The 18,370-nt window shown below is 38.1% G+C and overlaps 1 protein-coding gene across 1 annotated transcript; it reads left to right on the forward strand.

Annotated features, from left to right (window-relative positions):
• Positions 1 to 1,606: 1,606 nt before the first annotated feature.
• LOC111053058 (general transcription factor 3C polypeptide 1) lies at positions 1,607 to 16,597 on the forward strand. Its single transcript, XM_039440357.1, is given in 6 exon segments — positions 1,607 to 1,783; positions 2,888 to 3,126; positions 8,920 to 10,641; positions 10,644 to 14,531; positions 14,794 to 14,968; positions 15,048 to 16,597. Coding segments are annotated over 5 exon segments (7,395 nt in total). The 5' UTR covers positions 1,607 to 1,783; positions 2,888 to 2,905; the 3' UTR covers positions 16,437 to 16,597.
• Positions 16,598 to 18,370: the final 1,773 nt, after the last annotated feature.

An 18,370-nucleotide genomic window follows, 5' to 3' on the forward strand; every position in this document is an offset into this window, starting at 1 on the left:
TATTGAATGTTGAAACATGTTGTGATAAAATAATAAAAAAAAAGGTACTGATATTATTATTTCTATTTATGTCGACTACTGTCTATTATTACTGTTTTGGGGTGAGAGTGTAATATCGGGACATTATGAGAGACTACCAGCGTCACATAGCTTCACCAAAAACAACTACTAGGACTATCGGCTTCAGTTGACAGTCACATTTGGAATAGAAACGCCCTATACCATATTATATTTTCTTATGCTATCTTTTCTCTATGCCATAATCAACCCGGGGCGCAAGAGAGAGTCCATATTTGGCGTTTTTTAAGGCATTTTCAGAGTCGGCATGGCAATAAGCTCTCCGATTGCCTGATTGGGTTGGTGTCTGAAAAAACGCCTAATATGGTCCCGCTCTTAAGGTCCAATCCTAAGCAACAAATCTAGCCCTGTAATGACAAATAATGATCTTCTTTCCGATACGCTTGCGTCAACTTTTGGGCGCCTGTGTGGTGGACGTTCAAGCGTCCACCCTGGAGGCGTAGTCTACGGTATACAATTGGAAACCACGTGTATTTTTCCTGTCCTAAGTTACAGGATACGCACGGGCCCTGGTTAGTATCACGTTACGCCGGAACTGCAGTCTGCAGAGTGGTGGTTCCATTGCAATGCAGCCTCAATTCCTATATGATACTCGCGTACCAACTTGACAGTGCCGATGGGTAGTAGTTGTTTTGAGTTTTCCACTTATAATTCAGTAAGTTATGAGTTTATTCTTTACCCGATGTCTTAGAAGTATCCTAGAAATAATTTAAGAAGCCATTTGAAATAGGTACTGGAAGAAATAAGCAAGATATATTAATAAAGGTTTGAGTAGAATTCCTTATACATTAATACTAGTAGGTATAATGCCTGATTGTGGTTATGAAAAAAAACTTACCGCATTTCAATAAATCATTCATTTATGGAGCATCTAACATTGAACATGCTTTGCCTCATGTAAAAAAGGTTTAAACCCACTACTCGTGTACATAATTCTACAGGTATCATAATAGTTTATAGTGTTTGAAAAACAGTGGAATGCACTTTTATGATACCTAGTGGGAAAGCAAGTTAAAATTTCAAGTTTACAGCCCCCTGATATTCAAATTGGGACATAAACGAGACAGCGTTGCACAACACGAGTAGTATTCTATTTATATGAGTCTAAAAACTATCACACAACACTGCTCTTCTCTGATAAACACCGATTACCCCTCACCAAATTACTGAAATCCATTGCAAGACCAAAGATAAAATGTGAGAGCAGACGACACACCAAACGACAGTCGACTAAAACACAATCGATATTTTATACGACTGTCGATATTAAGAGGGAAATTTAAGAGAATTAACTAAAACTCATTGTTTTTTCAAATGAAATTAATAATACGTCTTATCAATTCATATTATTGTGAAAAATATCATATTGATAGCGTTTTCATTGAAATTATAAAAATATTAAAAAATTAATTCAAAACCAAACACCTCATCATCTGTCGGCATCAGCGACGATGAAATCCAGAGTTCTCTGATTTCTGTCGTTCGTTATCGAAGATTTTATAGGTTATGTTTTAAAAATCTAATGCCATATGCCGTTATTGGTGATTTTTTTTCTAAAACATTGATTTTCATTTTGCAATTCAAAAATTGATTCATACAAAGATTCTCTGTAATTTATAAAATTCTAATAATGAATTAATGAGAATTTGTTTTAAGTTTATTGGTTATTTGCCTGAAATAGTATGTGAAACATTCTTACGCAAGGGTAAGTACAAGTGGTTGATCGGGAGGGGGGCCTAGATGTTATAAGTTTGAATTTTCAAGGAAATTTTGTATATGCAGCCATAATTCTTTATTGCGAGCTCTTAGAGCTATGTTAGGAAAAAGTCCCAGAGAATCTTGCGACCTCTCCATAACGAATTAAAATTATTGACTGTTTACAGCCTGTACATATTAACTGTTCTAATACATGTTAAGAAAATCATAATATTTAACTATCATGAACGTGGTTTTTTGCACAGCTTTAATATAAGATTTAGTCATATTATTAATGTCCCTCGGTGTAGACTTAAAAAGACACAAGACCACTGGCTTGTGGGTGGTATAAACTTTTATAATAGTTTACCTCTCCATGTAAGAATAGCTCCTCTCAATGAATATAAGTGTAGATTTCAAAGGTGGTTTGAGAAGAAACCTTTCTACTCTATTGCTGAGTTCTTCAATAAAATGAGTTTGACATGTAAGCTGTGATTCTTGATTTGAACTGTGATATGGATGTTTTCTGAATGTATGTTTCTTGTTTGCTGTGTTTTGTTTTCTGTCTGTATTGTCTTTTTACAATATTATTTTAGCTGTTGACTTTGATTTGTGACACCCAACTGTTGATCTTGACTAGAGATTTAATAAAAATGTGATGTTTCTAAAACTGTAAGACTGTACTGAAATCAAGTAAACAATAACTTGAGACTGTAACAAAAAATAATTAATTGATTGATATTGTTCTATGTTTAACAATATTTTTATTGACAATACTCTATGTTTGAACCAAATTCTTTAGTTAATAAAATTTATTTATTCATTTATTATTACGCATGGATTTTTGATTTAACAAAAAAAAAATAAGTGCGCTGTTAGTATTTCTTACTATAATTTAATCAAATATGCCACGTTTAGAGAAAACGGATACATACAAAAGATTGTTTGTTCTAAGCTACTGCGTCGTACCGTATTTCTATTTTTTTTCATTCATACATAGATACCTACATCATTCTTAACTCATCATGAATGATTGTGAAAGGAACAACAGACCTATCACTTACTTCTTAACTAGGTATGAGAACTATAAATCCAACTGAATTTTCATTTCCAGATTTTAATTTTCGCAAAGATGGTTACCTCGTCTGAGCTGTTGGATGAGATCGCTCTTGAAGGGCTCGATGGGATCACCATTGAGGCCCTTTGGGTGCGTCTACAGCTACGGAAGGGCTTCCTCCTTACTCCGAAAGATGACCATGCCAAGGCCTACATTTGGAATTTTGTTAGGCGACTGAGAAACGTTGACTTTTACCAACTACAGGAACCTAGACAGCCTCTTGTTGTTTTCGACAGGTGAGATGTTTTATTCTATTTCTTATACCAATAGATAACCTGTGATCAGTTCAGACGTGATGATGCGTCATTCTCCTTTATTATATTATATTTATAGAATAGCAGGTAACCCGTGCTCCGCAAGGGTCCAATTGGAAACTTGACAAACTAAAAGCTTGACCAACTCAAAACTTGAAGAATTTAAAATAGACCTTTAACCATCCTTGGTAAATTGAGAATCTATATGCAAAATTTCAAGTTAATCAGTTGAGTAGTTCAACACGATGATGCATCAATTGTGAACTTCCTATTCCGTAGGTGAAAAAAGGATTCCTTCCTTTATTATATTATAGATTATAGACTAGCAGATAACCCGTGCTCCGCAAGGGTCTAATTAAAAACTTGACCTACTGAAATCTTGAAGAAAATAGACCTATAACCATCCTCGGTAAGAACCTATATGCAAAATTTCAAGTTAATCAGTCAAATAGTTGAGACGTGATGATGTGTCATTCGTGAACTTCCTATCCCGTACATGTATAAGCCAATTCTTTCCTTTATTGACCGAGCGAAGTGAGGTCTAAGGCTGAAGTCGACGGTTTGGCATTTCTCTTAATGTTTAAATGTTTATATGTTGCGCATTTACGGCGAAACGCGGTAATAGATTTTCATGAAATTTGACATGTATGTTTTTAATTGCGCGTCGACGTATATACAAGGTTTTTGGAAATTTTGCATTTCAAGGATAATTTAAAAGGAAAAAGGAGCCTCCTTCATACGCCAATATTAGAGTAAAAATCAGACTATAGAATTATTCATCATAAATCAGCTGTCAAGTGATTACACAGATGTGTGGAGAAGCCTGTCTATTGCTGTATCTATATATATAAAAGCGAAATGGCACTCACTCACTGACTGATTGACTGACTCACTCACTCACTCACTCGCAGAACTAAAAATCTACCGGGACCAAAAACGTTCAAATTTGGTAGGTATGTTCAGTTGGCCCTTTAGAGGCGCACTAAGAAATCTTTTGGCAATATTTTATCTCTAAGGGTGGTTTTTAAGGGTTTGAAGTTCGTCTTTTAGCATGTATATTCTTCTTATTCTCTTAATTATAATTGAAAAATGTCCATACCATATGTTAATATAGAACTATAATCTAGAGAGAGTACCTCTTCGAAACAGTTGTTAACTGGTAACTAAATTAATAATTTTGTCAGGTTGGCATTAAGTTGAGTTGACTTTGTTAGGTTGGCACCAAGTTGAAGATTGAAATGCATTATTATCGCGGAAAAATTGATTGGGCACTGCTACTTCAATCAGAGCTATTCCTGGGGAATATAATATTACTAGCCGTCAGACTCGCTTCGCTCGCCATATCTGTTTAGCCAGACGTTTAGTCTGGACCCCCGACTTGATCGTCCTAACATATGACAAAAATGCTCAAATGAAAAATGCAGGCGAGCGAAGCGAGCCTGCTAATCTCATTCTTGGACGATCCAGTCGGGGGTCCAGGGGGCGGGGCCCCCTGGCTAGACGGATATGGCGAGCGAAGCGAGCCTGACGGCTAGTAAGGTCTATAGTTTCAATCAGGTACTTGTGGATGAGAATACTGCGTGAGGTCTACTGTTCACATAACTACTAGTTATATTATAGATATAGACTAGGGTCACTAGTATTAAGATATTTTTCTCGGGCCACGTTAGCCGTCGGTCCCGGTCCCGGATGTCCTAAAAACAGTCGTTAGGTCATTTCAGAGGCTCTGAAATTGATCAGGTGCGACCTGAAAACTCTGACACCAGACCTGAGCCAGCCAGGTCGATCGATATTATTATTATTATTATACTAGGGGCCGGTTGCACAAAAGCCTGTTGAATTTTAATCATGATTGAATTCCAAAAGAACTATAATCAGAGAGAAGTTTTTTTGAAAAGAAGGCTTCTCAGATTTTTTTTCGTGACATTTAATCGAGATTAAAAATTGAGAGACTTTTGTGCAACCGGGGGTAAGGATTTTGATTACTTTTACTTTCCACTTGTATTTTTCCTCATAACTGAGGAGTCGTCAATATTCTTCGTTTTTGATAACAGTCACGTTACCTGTTACATAGAGAAACAATAGCATAAGTAGATATCCCATGGTATAGGGTGTTTATGTCGCAACTTTTACTGTTATCTCAAGCCGACAGTCCACTTAGTTCTTTATGACGCTGGTAGTCTCTCATATTGTGCCGTTCATACACTCTTACCAATACCTACTATTACTTCAGGCCCCACAACTAATTAATGACGTCATAACATGTAGATTGATTCTTCCTAGATCATAGTAGTTTGTACTAGCTTATCAATGTATGCTCTCTAACTTTTGTTACTGTATCGATTTTTCATTGGATGGAATACTATCTAAATTCCAGATTAAAGAAATTTGTATTCTATTAGATAGAAATTTTATTGAAATAAAAACACTTTATTCCACAAATGCAATAATATATCCATACTTTCAGCTTGATAGACATAGGCCTACTCGATTCAGTGAAAGAGCTATTGATAAATTATTAATCTCAACCAAAAATACTAATTATAATACAACCAAATATTAAATAGCCTGTATCAGAATCGGAGGAGAGATAAATCAAAGATAAACCAAATTAGAGGTAACTCTTATTTAGGAAAGAGGCTCCCACAAACTTGATCACAATAAATCTGTGTTACAAAGAAACTCATCAGGAGAATGTTTTTTAGTTAGGTAAAACCTTTAATATTATTATGTTATGGACAGTTCCAACACTTTGCATTCATTTTTAATTTATTAGTTCAAAAGTTCTTTCACACACTTTATTTACACTGTTCTTCCACACTCTAATCACACTGTTCTTCCACACTCTATCTTCCACACTCTAATTACACTGTTATTTCACATTTTATTTACACTGTTATTTCATATTCTATTTACACTGTTCCTCTACACTTCACGTAAACCGTTGTTTTGTAAAATTTAAGTTCTTTCTTCTTATCGCTCGTATCCATTTTCGTTTCAAAGTTTCATCTTTCGAAAAAGAAAATACCGTACGGAAACTTTTGGAGTCTTGTTATAATTCCCGCAACAATTCTTTTCACAAAGAATATTAGAAGAATGATAAACAAACCATATTAACTGAAATGGAAGACCGTGAAAATTGAATTTGTAATTCCAATTTTCTTGATTACTAATCAGATGTGATATCGCATCAGCGCTCTTATTTCGCTTGCTTACCGCTAGTAGATCATCGATCTACATGTGATGACGTCATAGTTTATTAGAGCTTCAGTTGTGAGGCCTGAAGTAATAGTAGGTATTGCTCTTACCCGGTCAAAACAGTAAAAATCGACAGTAATCGGCTTGAGATAACAGTAAACGTTGCGACATAAACGCCCCATACCATGGGATATCTACTTACACTATTGTTTCTCTATGCTGTTACTTACTTGAGTACTTGTTACTTTTTGTTGTCTTCTCCATAGACAACGTCCATGATCTGTAAGGGTGATACCATATTAGGAGTTTTCTCAGGCATTTTCAGACGAGTCGACCGGGCAGGAAGCTCTCCTAATGGCTGATTATCAGGTGATTGCCGATTGCCTACCCAATCAATCGGAGAGCTTCCTCTCCTGCCTGATATGGTTTCGCCTTTAGTCTGTTTATTTCAGGTTTTGGAATGTATGTTTAGAATATTCTTCTTCGATTTTCAAAGTAAAATATAAATATTCTTTTGGAGAAGTTACTGTTTATAAAATTTGAGTCACAAGTTTTGACCTGAGCCTCATGGTCTCTTCCAGTCGTATCTATATTATGATTTGTAATTTTATTAATGAATGAATTATATAATAGTTATATAATACAATAAACAAACTATCATATACTATTAAACGAGCAACTTCTGTTTAGATGTTTATATGTTTGTATTTCACCGGATCTCGAAAACAGCTCTATCGATTCTCACGAAATTCAGAACATGGTAGGTTTATAATATAAAGATTCGTTTGCACTAGGTCTCATCCCTGGGAAAACTCGCTGGGAAAAACGTTAAAAAAATTATTATTCATCCTTGGAAAAACAGTTGATAATTATTTCGTCGTCTGTTGGTGATGGAAGCGAGTGAGCGAGTTCATGTGTGTGAGACTGTGTCAAAATTATGACTCAGGTGTTGAACTTTTGTAAAACATTCAATCAGGTACTTAGAGCCGGCTGCAAAAAAGCCGGCTTATTTTCAATCCCGATTAATTCCAGTTGATCCATCTTTTTGAAATGGTCTTCTCTGATTTGGTTCACGTGAAGTTAATCAGGATTAAAATTTAACGGGCTTTTGTGCAACTGGGCCTTTGTGAGGGAAATTATTGCATTCCTCTGGGAATTAATCTCAATTTACTGTGATTAGAAAGAACATTTGTGTATGAATGTTATTATAATTTCTTCTTTCGTAATAAATTTTTTATGCTTTTGTACTCCAGAGCGAAGCTCGGTTCCCGATATTAATTAAGGACTGAAAATTTTGTGAAGTGAACAACTACAAGACTATTTGGGACTATGTGTAACCTTATCTAAATTTGGGAGAGGAATAGCACAAGGTTAACTTATTTTTTCTTTCCTTAACATTTTGATTATGATTGTATCAATCGATAAAAAAATGATAAAGAATATGGCTATTCTCTAGTTATATCCATACTTCTCACTTATAATGGAGGAGCAGGTCCTTCTAAGCAGGAATTGATTTTTTGTTCTTATAAATTGATAAGAAAAAGCGACAGATTAAACAGCTTGGATTGCTTGACCACTTGATTATCAAACCGTGTTTTTACTTTCCTTGCCCTATTACCATAGGTAAGGAAAGTATTGCTTTCCGAAAAAAATTAAGGTACCCCAATTTCCAAATTTCTATACGTTTCTAGATCCCCTGAGTCCAAAAATGTGGTTTTTGGGTATTGGTCTGTATGTATGTATGTGTGTGTGTATGAGTGTATGTGCGTCTGTGTATACGATATCTCATCTCCCAATTAACGGAATGACTTAAAATTTGGAACTTAAGGTCCTTGCACTATAAGGATCCGACACGTACAATTCCGATCAAATGCAATTTAAGATGACGGCTAAAATGGCGAAAATGTTGTCAAAAACAGGGGTTTTCGCGATTTTATTCAAAACAGCTCCAACGATGTTGATCAAATTTATACCTAAAATAGTCATTGATAAGCTCTATCAACTGCCACAAGTCCCATATCTGTAAAAATTCCAGGAGCTCCACCCCATCTATGCAAAGTTTGATTTTAGATTCCCAATTATCAGGCTTCAGATACAATTTAAACAAAAAATTCAAGTGGAAAAGATTGAGCATGAAAATCTCTACAATTAATGTCTAGTAACATTTCCACCTAAAATTGAAAATAAGCTTGAAATTAAAAAAAAATGTGATTATTCAATGGCAAACTGTTGGCAACTGTTGATTCTATTAAATCATTCACTATGAAGAGATAGCAGACCTCGTGTGTTTTCAGCGTTATTTCCTGTCACCAGCTGGCTCAGATCTTTGAATAGTAAACTTGAGATGCGCGTGAACACTAGCGTTAGGTGATCAATTTTCATAACGGCAAGGAAAGTTGTGTGAGTGCGCCACACCAGATTTTTTATAACAGTTCTTCAATTGTTCTTACTCATGAAGGAGTTTAGATATTAGTCTAGCATACATGATTGATATTCCATAAATGATGTTAATAAAACTGAGGTTTTATGAATAAAAAAATTATTATAAATTTATAAATATGAAATTTTGTTGCACAGATGGAGTAACGTGGAAGACGACCTGGGTTTAGTGATGGACCCCAACCCTATACCCGTTGACATCTACCCACACTGCCTCATCTCCGACAGTGTCAACAAGATCCAAGGCTCCTGCTCTTCATACTACACTCGTCAAAAGATCACCAACACAATCCGTAAGCGTCAACTGCCAGAAATCCTTGAAAAGTACGGACCAGAATCCATAGTAATTGTAGCCAATCAATACGCTAGACGAACGGCTCTCATGGGTACACACCAGAACCCCCATTTGGAGCTGACTGACTTCATGTACTGTTTTTTGGAACGAGTAGGTAGATCTAGATATCATGGGGAAACCACACAGGGTAAAATGGGTCTGCAAGTGATGGGTGTAGACTCTAAGATGCTGTTTTATTTCAGGAAGTTTCTGTTGAAACATAAGTTGATCACTGCTCAGCTGTTTCATATGAGGAACAGTAATGTGAGTGTTGCCGGTAAGTTGATACATTTGCCCAGGTTTTATCATCTGGTGAAACCCAAGTTTGTAGTGTTGACTGAGAGTATTGTAGAGTTTCTAGCTACACAACCGAACTACCTGTGTGAGGTGAATAAGTTGAAAGAAGTGTTGGGGATCACGTGTACTTTGCGCAAACTCACCAAAATGCCCGAGTTTCAGAAATATGTGAGATCAGATCCGAAGGTTTTGTATCGTAGCGTCTATCCGAACGCGGCAGAGAAGGATTGGAGACAAAAGAGAGACGAAAGTAAAGAGAAACGGATACATGTTTTGTATCTTGTCGACCCCTCGTTCGACAGGAAAGAGTTCCGGAGGAAAATGGAGGGCAATGAGGATGAGGAAGAGGAGGAAGAGGATGGGCATGATCAGGGGTTTTTGGATCAGTCGTTGCGTGTCTTTGACCGCCCCATCGTGTTGCAGGTGTGGAAAATTTTGGAAAACGCCGGACCCAACGGGATGTCAGCTACCGAGCTGACTAGAGCGACCGGTTTGGGGAAACTGCACATGCGCATGATTGTGAAACAGATGGAGAAAAGCAAGATTTGCGGATCGTTTATGGCCGATGTTTCGAGGCAACGGGTGAGACGGTATGTGGTTAACAGTGGTAACAGAATGGATGGAATTGCGGCACAGTTTAACACTGAAGAGTTGAAGTTGAACTATCTGAAAAACACTGAAAACAAGTTGAAAGATGGAGAAAATAGTGCTGGTGAAGGTTGTTCGACTAAACTGGTTGAATCAACGTCAACGTTTGTTCCTTCGGATTCAACTGTGAAACTTGTGAGAACAATCAAAATTGAACCAGTTGCATCAACGTCAAAGTTTGTTCCTCCGGATTCAACTAACAAACTAATGAGTATTAACAGAATTGAACCAGTTGCATCAACGTCAACGTTTGTTCCTCCGGGTTCAACTGAGAAACTAATGAGTATTAACAGAATTGAACCAGTTGCATCAACGTCAACGTTTGTTCCTCCGGATTCAACTAAGAAACAAATAGGCGTCAACAAAGTTGAATCAACGTCAACTTCAGATTTAACTAGAACAGTAACAGGTGTTGTAGAAGTTGAAGCAAATCAATCAACCTCAACATATGGTATTCCAGATTCAACTAGAACAGTGAAGAAGTTGACGCACATGAATCAACTTCAACGTACATTCTTCCAGATGTTTATTGTAATGAAAACGGCGGTGAAATTAGTGTTTCTACAGTACAAGCAGTAAATGTTGATCAACTAGATGAAACTATGGAAGTAGTTGAAGAGCGTATTGGAGGAGAGGTGGGGGTTGAAGGAAGAATGGTTGTGGAAGAGGGAAAGAAGAGGGAGGGGAGAGAAAATGGTGGTGAAAAAGGAGGGGAAGTAGAGGAGGTGATAACAGAGGAAGGAGGAGAAGTGTGTGGAGGAGAAAAAGTTGTTTTAAAGGAATTGAGAGGTGGGAAAGCGGTGAAGAGATCGATGGGTGGGGAGAGAGAGATTGGAGATTCGGTGCCTAAAAAATTGAAGGTGAAAACTGTTGAGGATCTGAACAGTGTGGAGGAAATTGTTGAAGAAACTTCAGTATCTCAACCCATGGATGTTAGTATGGAGTCGAGTTCAGATCTAAGTAACAAGACAACTGATCTAGAGGAGCCCAGTGTAAGTGGTGAAGATCGCAAGATTGAGATCAGTATCGAGATCACAGACGACCTGATCTGGTTGAGAGATCGCGGAAAATTCAACAGAGACGAAGGACACAAAACAGTCAGAACGCTGAAACGTTGGAACTGGATTCTGGAAACCATTCAAGCCCACAAGGTGGTCAGCAATGTGACCAACATTCTGACACTCATCAACGATCATGAACGATCGGAGGGACACAGCGGCCGAATCGACCGGAAGTCTCTGTTCAGAATTTTGTACAGGATGGCTGTGGATAGGTTGATAAAAGTTTACAAAGTTTATTTGAGATCTGGGGACACTGTGCAGGAGATGAACTTCTTTTGTAACCCTTCAGTAACCCCTAACGATCCCATGATCACGTTTGCGATTGATCTAGCGAAGCTGAAGTTCACATCCAAAGTTAAACTACAACATGACAACGCTGCAAAACAGGAGAGTAAAACTGTTGCTAAGGAAGATGTGGTCTTAAAGAATAAGTTTGATTTCAGTGAGGAACACAAGTCAAACCTGGATGTCCCGAAGTTCATGAGGATGAGGTACCTTCACATGTTCATGTATTATTTAGTGTACGGCTATGAGGGGGACGTAGATTTGGACCAGAAGGAAGCAGCTCAACAGATTAGAGCCTCACAAGGTTTTGAAATCGACGATTTGGAATCGTTGTCGTTCATCTATGTGCCGAACGCTAGTTGGAAAATGTTTGTGCCTCCCCTCCCTCAACACCGCGAATACAAAGATGGTTGGGCATTGTTGGCCGATATCATACTCCGTCTACCGTTATCCATGTTTATGAATCTGGTACGACTCCCCTACATCGTACCCAACCTCGAACTATACTTGGACCACCCTGTAAAGCGTCACATACTAGTCAAAGATCTCCCAGTGCAGATTAGGAATTCTTTGATATACAAGCGGAAGTATGTGTTCAGTATTTTTGAGGTGGTGAAACGACTAGCCTACATTGGGTTAGTTCAGCTGGGGCCTCAGAACCTCAAAGAAAAGGATCACGTTTATCTGTATCTAAACAAAAATGGGTTGTTGTTGGATACGAAAATCTCTCGCCCTGGCTATCACAAAGTCTCCGAAGATATCACCTACGATGAGATCAGGTATTACTTTGAGGAAATTGTTGAAGTGGAACGGTACTGGTTGGATATGTGGAAGATATGTATGCACACAAAGTTGGGAAATCGTTCTTGTGTGGTTGGCACAGATTTGATATTAGAAAATATCCAGGATAAGCCAGATATGGTCAGTATTTTGTTGGCGAAAACCAGGGAAGAGGTAGTGGAGAAAGATGTGGGGTACCTCCCGGGGGACAAGTTGGGAGCAGCCGGGTTTGATTCGGCGTTATTTTCACATCTGAAACGAAACTGGGCGTTTAAGCCGTTCCCCAAAACAAGGTTGAAACCCGTGTTGACGATTCCTGATAAACCCGACCAAAAACTGAGGAAACCGTTCAAGTTTGCCGAAGGCAGAAATCAGATGGTGTACTCATTGCTGGCGAAGCGGAGGAAGAATGTAGTGGTGTCCACTAGGAAACCGGTCACCACTAGTAAGAGTAATGCAGTTAATAGGAAACCGGTTGCCACCACAGTTAACAGGAAACAGGTTACCAAGATTAGTACCGTTAACAGGAAACAGGTATTGTCGCACAAACCACGAGTGACGGTGCGCCATGTGAAACCGCGACCTGTGAAGCAACGTCGCCCGTTCTACGATCAAATCGATCGTGAAGCGTTGAAACGTATGAACAAGTTGAGAGTCGATTGGTCGAAAGCTGAAGATAAGCTGTTACTTCTATGTAAAGTTGTGCAATCAATGATATCACCCCAGATAAAATCGGGGATACTAGGTAACATGTACATATCGTTCCGCGAAATCCTCCACAAAACGTTCCCGAACTCGAGGAACAAAACGTCGCGCGCATGTCAGAGACGCATCAACTACATGCTGCGTTCCCAGAGCACCTGTCATAGTTTGAATCTGTGCATAGAAGAGCTACGTCACGATCCCCACATCATGGAAACCTACGGGGATTTGTTTGAGAAACTGAAAACCAAGTACGAGAACAAACATGGGGTGATCGAAAACAAAGCGAAATTGGTCGCTGAGTGGAACATGCACTTCAAAGATTTGTTCGAAATTCTCGCGAAACGATTTGAAGATTTCTCGATAATGTCCTTGTCAAGTGAGACACTAACCATTCCTGACACCATTGAAGAGTTCTATGCAAACTACAACGTGATTGAACCTACAAAGAAAGTGAAAACCAAACATGGATTCAACCCTGTGGAAAATGTGAACGACATATATAGTTCCGTGATAAACTCAACAATCCATAGCGCACTCTGTTCTACCTCGGATAAAACCTCATGGTCCTACCATCTCTTCAGTATCTACCAACAGTATCCCGAGCGGCTTCTCCGGTCCGCACTGGCGAAAATGAGGACCAGTCAGATGGTGTCGTTGAAACGAGCGTGGTCTCGCACTAAAATGCGGTCGGGCAACTATCTCCCTCTAACAGCCTCGCCGTACCGTCTCTCCATCTCCTACATCAACCTGATGACGGCTAAATACACATCTGATATTTTCCCTGAAAGTTACGAGCTTCTAAAATCGATTGTGCAATCTGGAAGGTTGGACTTGCAAGTTACTAGTGGTGGCATAGCGGCGGGGGTAGTGAGGCTGCTAACTGATGGATGGGTTGATTTCCAAATCGGGATTCCAGATCAGGTGATTGTGCTGAATCCTAACATCCAGGAGAAAGATGAGGCGTACACGCGCTTAATGAACCGATACCAGGAGATTTTGTCCAGCTACAAGCAGCAAATACTGACCACGTCATGTTTGTTTCAGAAAGAAAACTACCCAGCTATTGAAGATGGAAAGATTACGGAGGAAGACAGCAAGGAATCTTCAAACAACAACACAATCGCAAGAACGGCTAGTAGGTTAGCCTTGTTCCTAGTGAAAGATTCAGAAGAGACAGATGATATGGTGCCTCTAGATATCCAACATGTCCACGATTTTTTCGTGGTGAATTCTTGCACAGTTGTGTCAAACCTACGATCAAATCTAACCGAAGATCAGTTGAGAATGGTTACTGACATGCGAGATGTACATACCTTCCAGAAACAACTGAGAGAAACCGTGGTTTACCCAGCTAACCTGAATGTAAACGAGGTTTTGAACGAGAATTTCACCGGGGACAGACTTGATAGAGCTGTAAAACTGTTGGAGTCGGCTAAATCAGAAGGTAATCTAGGGTTGAAGTGTGGGAAGATCGTGGAAGAGTTCGGGAATGACTGGGAAGTGAAAGAGATTCTGGATGAACTTTGTAGGTTGAAGTTGTTAGTGTGTACAGGGTTGGTGAGTACTACCTATGTACATCACCAACATGCCAGACCGTGGTTGGTGCATACATACTCCAACAAACGGAAAAGAGAAAGATAGTAGAGTGCCGATGATTGGAGGTGTGTTGGAATTGGGGAAAGAAGGAGAGAGAGGAAACGAGGAGACAAGTGTAGTTTTAGAGGAATATGTGGAAGGAGTCGTTCAAGACGAGAAAAAAGAGGAATATGTTGACGGGCAGGGAGATTTCAGAGGGAAGGCTACATCAGAAGACAAAAAATCTTATGTTGAATGTGATTTGATAGTTTTAGAGAAAGAAGGAGAGGAGAAAGTATGCGTTGTTGATGTGGTGGAACCGGGAAGTAGAAAGAGAAACAAGAGTGTCGATGATGTGATGGAAGTTGATTGTGAGAGGATGATGGGAGGAGAGGAAGGAATGGAAGGAGAGAAAGAAATAGAAGAGGAGAAAGGAATAGAAGAGGAGAATATAGATGGAAATTCTCTTAGAGAAAGTGTACTAGCAGAAGAGGAGATGTGTGTGGGAAAAGAGAAGGAACTAGAGAAGGATGATGAAAAAAAATGTGATGAAGACATGGGAAAGAAAAGTGTATTTGTAGATTACTCTGAGAAAGAAGGAAAAAATAAGATTGGAGGAAACTGAATCTGTAATCAGTTCTAGAAAGGAAGGATTTACAGGAGGCAAAGAACACTGTGATACGTTTCAAGGTTCTTCTGTGGAAGGTATTCAAGGATTAAAACAGGGTAATGTCGCAGAAAAAGGTTCTTGTGTGAAAATTAATCAACAACTGAAGCAAACCAATTTTACAGGAGAAAAGAGATTATTTTCTTTTGTGAAACGTGATCAAAAACTGAAACAAACTAACTCAGATAAAGGTTTGTTTATGGACCGATTCAAAGTTGTAAATTATGGTGCAAGCACTTCTAAAAATGTCGTATGTCTGCCAGAAGATGAAAATATGGAGGAGAAACGTTTCAAAGAAGTAAATTATGGTGCGAGTACTTCTAAAGATGTAGTATGTCTTTCAGAAGAAGATGAAGATATGAAGGAGAAACGTTTCAAAGAAGTAAATTATGGTGCAAGTACTTCTAAAGATGTAGTATGTCTTTCAGAAGAAGATGAAAATATGGAGGAGAAACGTTTCAAAAAAGTAGATTATGTTGCAAGTACTTCTAGAGATGTCGTATGTCTTTCAGAAGAAGATGAAGATATGAAGGAGAAACGTTTCAAAGAAGTAAATTATGGTGCAAGTACTTCTAAAGATGTAGTATGTCTTTCAGAAGAAGATGAAGATATGGAGGAGAAACGTTTCAAAGAAGTAGATTATGTTACAAGTACTTCCAAAGATGTGGCATGTCTGTCAGAAGAAGATGAAAATATGAAGGACGAAATGAAGAACTGGGAGAGTGGAGAAGAACGGGATCATAGTGACAATGAAACCGGGATTTCTAGTTGTGATAAAAGTGCACGATTTGATAAAAATGGTGGGGTAACGGCAAAGTCAAGCTCTTCGGAGAACCCAGTTTTGAACGAACCCGCCAAAAGTGGAAAGGACACAGACCTTAGAAACCTCTCGCAACCGATCAAGGTGCTTATACGTCCTTGGATCAGAGTTGACGGCACAATAAACCGCAGAAGCTTGGACCACTTTTTGTCCACGGTTCTAAGCCATATCATGCAGCATCCTTTATCCACATTATCTGAACTTCAGAACAGATTTTTGCCAGCTTTACAGCCTCAACACACTAGAGAACTCGCAGAGTTCTTGGAGAAACTGAAGTGTGTAGAGAGTTTTGTGTGTGTAAAATCTGGGAAACCGAGTTTGTTTTCTAAGCCGTGTCAAGTGGTTGTCAAGAGAGCGACTGGTCTGGAGGCACCCTCTGAAATACGGCTTGAAGCTAATAAGGACGCCATTGTTAATTTGGGGAAGTTGATTAGTACTAAAAAGTACGACGAAGGGCTTCTTACACTTCTAGTCGATAAGTAAACGTCTTGTTGTCATTAAAATTAGATTTTGATTATAAAATACCACTCTTGTAATACTAAGATTATTAAGACCCGGTTGCTCAACAACCGGTTAAATTTTAACCGTGATTAATTCCACGAGAACCAATCAGAGAAGCCGTCTTTTCAAAAACGCCTTCTCTGATTGGTTCTCATAAAATTAATCACGGTTAAAATTTAACCGGCTGTTGTGCAACCGGGCCTAAGATTATTAAGGCCCGGTTGCTCAACAACCGGTTAAATTTTAACAGTGATTAATTCCATGAGAACCGATCAGAGAAGGTCTTCTTCTCTGATTGGTTTCTTGTTGAATAAATCACAATTTAACCGGCTGTTGTGCAACAGGCACTAAGACTTGTTATAATTATTAGATTTGGGTACTACATGAATAGTATTGTATTCTCGATGTAAAAGTTTTCCGAATTAGGATGGATTCCCACATTTCTAAAGGCGCGTTCAAACTTATACGATACGAACACGCACATTCCACTTTTCATCAGCTGATGCTATGCTGATCTGTATCTTATTGTTTCTGTAAAAAATACAGATATAATCAGCTGATGATAAACGAAACGCACGTGTTCGTACCTTAGACCAGATACAGAGTTCTGGACTTAGATAAATTTTATATCTGGTCTAAGGTTCGTACACTACCTCCGTAAACAAAGCCATAGTGCATGACAGGTGGTTGATGGTAACGTCAGCACAGTTAGGGCTCCTACACCAATAAAAACAATAGCTGATATAGATCAGCTGAAATCAACAAATTTTTATTGGTGTAGGAGCCCTACCTGTGCTGACGTCACCAGAATGCACTATGGCTTTGTTTAAGGAGGTAGTGGCTCGTGAGGCAATAGTCTGTAGGCAGCTTGACATTATAATTTTGTGAATGTGTAACTTGAATGAAATGAATATCAGTATCAGTGAGCGTATCGTTTACAGTGAGAATATTATTTCCATACGTTCTTATGGAAGTATTCATACTCTCACGACCGGGCTGAGTGTGAATGGTCCTATTGAAACTCATGGGGATTACATTTCAGATACTATTTCAGAAAATTGAGTTTTGGAATTATATTTTTACTGTGCCAATCACTGAAACGTGGGAATCCGGTTAATAATTAGGGTAAGTCGTTGATCTCCACTAAAAACATTACAGTGAAATGCTGTACTTATGACTGATAAATGATAGAGTTGTAAAACTATAATAATATTATGTTTTGATAGATAATGAGGCCCAGTTGAATGTAAATCTCCCAGATTTAACTGTCATTAACCGCTCATTAAATACGTAACCCGCTTCTATCATTGGTTAACGTCGCATTTAACAGTCAGATTAAACAGAATGTCATTTTTCTGTTGATTAAATTGGTGAATGAAGTCTGTAGTTGAATTGATTATATTATTGTTAATTCATTATGCCACTTATACTTTTCATTTATGTTTCAATTCAGATATGCTTCCATTTATACTTTTTTCACATTTATAGGCAGCCTATCATTCACAAAAAAGGTTTAATTTGTTTCAATAATAACAAATAAACTAATGATAGAAAATGTAAACTAGTAATAGAAATCTATTCTTTGTTAAAATAGTTTGTAATTGGTTATTATATTTTCTCATAAAAAAGGTTTTCTTTCTTTCAATATGTTGTGAGTCAAACGTTGATGTTATATATCATAAGAGGTGATAGATCTCTTTATAATGTACGGTAAACTAGTAATAGAAATCGAATCTTTGTTTAAAATAGTTTGTAATACGTTATTCTTGCAAATTCTATTTACTTTTCATAAAAAGGGTTCTTTTCTTTCAATATGTATTGAGTCAAACGTAAATGTTAGATAACAAAAGAGATGATAAATCTCTTTTAATGTACGATAAACTAGTAATAGAAATCGAATCTTTATTTAAAATAGT

This window comes from Nilaparvata lugens, chromosome 13, assembly GCF_014356525.2.
Source record: "Nilaparvata lugens isolate BPH chromosome 13, ASM1435652v1, whole genome shotgun sequence".
NCBI classification, from domain to species: Eukaryota; Metazoa; Arthropoda; class Insecta; order Hemiptera; family Delphacidae; genus Nilaparvata; species Nilaparvata lugens.